Below are 1,976 nucleotides of genomic sequence, written 5' to 3'. Positions count from 1 at the left end.
TAGCCTGCCTGTCTGGCACAGCTTATGCTTTTTTTCTTTTTCACTTTATTTCATCCAACTGTGGAGTTAGCTACATTGAAACAACACATGCATGCGTAATGGCTCATTGATGATTATATTTGTTGGAGATTAAAACAGAAAGGAGGATATAATGGAGCCACCAACAGATTTGAAACATCATGTTGCTTCAAGTATTTCTGTGGTATTCGAAGTTGAATTGTAAAATTATTTCCTATACAGACCTATTGGTCCTATATACCTGCTGCTTGCTGACATCACCAATAACTTAGCACTGCAGATATCCAAAATAATATATCATATTTGCTTCTTGATCACAACTATGCTTGCTTTCAGGCTTATGTCCATGTATTTTTCTTTTTCCCCAGGTAATGCGTTCGTGGTGAGCCTGGCTTTGGCTGATCTGGTGGTGGCCTTGTATCCGTACCCACTGGTGCTCTTAGCTATTTTCCACAACGGATGGACTTTGGGTGAAATGCACTGTAAAGCAAGTGGCTTTGTGATGGGACTAAGTGTAATAGGCTCTATTTTCAACATCACTGCAATTGCAATAAACCGATATTGCTATATATGTCATAGTTTTGCCTATGACAAAGTGTACAGCTGTTGGAACACAATGCTGTACGTGTCCTTAGTCTGGGTATTAACAGTAATTGCAACTGTGCCAAATTTTTTTGTTGGCTCTTTAAAGTATGATCCACGCATCTATTCATGCACATTTGTTCAGACTGCAAGCTCCTACTATACGATAGCTGTTGTGGTAATTCACTTCATCGTCCCTATCACCATTGTGAGCTTCTGCTACCTTCGAATTTGGGTTTTAGTGCTTCAAGTTAGAAGACGAGTCAAGTCAGAAACAAAACCAAGACTGAAGCCAAGTGACTTCAGAAACTTTCTTACCATGTTTGTGGTTTTTGTGATTTTTGCCTTTTGCTGGGCACCTTTAAACTTCATTGGACTGGCTGTAGCCATCGATCCTATGGAAATGGCACCAAAAGTTCCTGAATGGTTATTCATTATAAGCTACTTCATGGCCTATTTCAACAGCTGCCTTAATGCAATAATATATGGACTTCTTAACCAGAATTTTCGGAATGAATACAAACGAATTTTAATGTCACTGTGGATGCCAAGGCTTTTCTTCCAGGACACATCCAAAGGAGGAACTGATGGTCAGAAGAGCAAGCCTTCTCCCGCTTTAAACAACAATGACCAAATGAAAACCGATACCTTGTAAATGTGTAATAGTCAATGCAAGAGTCTGTCATAGACAACTCCAAGAATATAGTTGCAATGTTCTGCTCATTCTTCGTTACTTTTGGGGGCTTTACATTTGGATGGCACTTTGTGACTGGAATACTGTCTTCTTGATAAAGCATATTGCTCTCAATTCGTGATTTATACAGGATATAAATTGAAAATGCATTTCAGAATTAAAGCAACAGATGAGTGCAAGCTGTTTTAGTTCTGAGAGCTGAATTCTGCTCCCAGACATATCAATGAGGCATTTTTTACTTCAGTGGGAGTTTCGCATTCTTTATACAAGGTCAGGATTCTTTTCTTAGAAGATGCAGTGATGGTACTTGTCTATGGGAACAGCAGCTCATCAAGGCTGCGGAGTGATAGTTTCCTCCCTCCTCTATCTCAACAGTGTGAAGCAGATACTCTGTTTTCCACACATAAGCCAAACTATATTTCTGTGCATGTACTGGTAGTAGTAGCATCTTTGACTTAAACTTGTAAACTGGAGAGAAGAATGTTTCTATAAAAGCAAATATTAACATTAGAGCCTTTTCTCACAGGTTTTTCATACTTATATACACTGAGATTGGGAATACAGTGTATTTACTCTGTTACCACTCTTTTGTGGTTGATTTTATGGTAGAGAATATAATACAAATGGTTGATTTCTTAGACATTTACTTCACACAATATTCTTCCTTTAGAGAGGATTGAAT

General features: G+C 38.3%; 1 protein-coding gene across 1 annotated transcript; it reads left to right on the top strand.

Annotated features, from left to right (window-relative positions):
* The first annotated feature begins 340 nt into the window (after positions 1-340).
* LOC104620551 (melatonin receptor type 1B) lies at positions 341-1,312 on the top strand. Its single transcript, XM_010286805.1, has one exon. The coding sequence runs from the start codon at positions 341-343 to the stop codon at positions 1,253-1,255; it is 915 nt and encodes a 304-aa protein (XP_010285107.1). The 3' UTR covers positions 1,256-1,312.
* The last annotated feature ends 664 nt before the right edge of the window (positions 1,313-1,976 follow it).

This window comes from Phaethon lepturus, unplaced genomic scaffold (genome assembly GCF_000687285.1).
Source record: "Phaethon lepturus isolate BGI_N335 unplaced genomic scaffold, ASM68728v1 scaffold12315, whole genome shotgun sequence".
In the NCBI taxonomy this organism is placed as follows: Eukaryota; Metazoa; Chordata; class Aves; order Phaethontiformes; family Phaethontidae; genus Phaethon; species Phaethon lepturus.
This window is presented reverse-complemented; position numbering and strand designations above follow the sequence as displayed.

Bases quoted from the DNA above. Each gene is read 5' to 3' on its own strand.
- LOC104620551 (XM_010286805.1), top strand. From the start codon at position 341: ATGCTTGCTTTCAGGCTTATGTCCATGTATTTTTCTTTTTCCCCAGGT.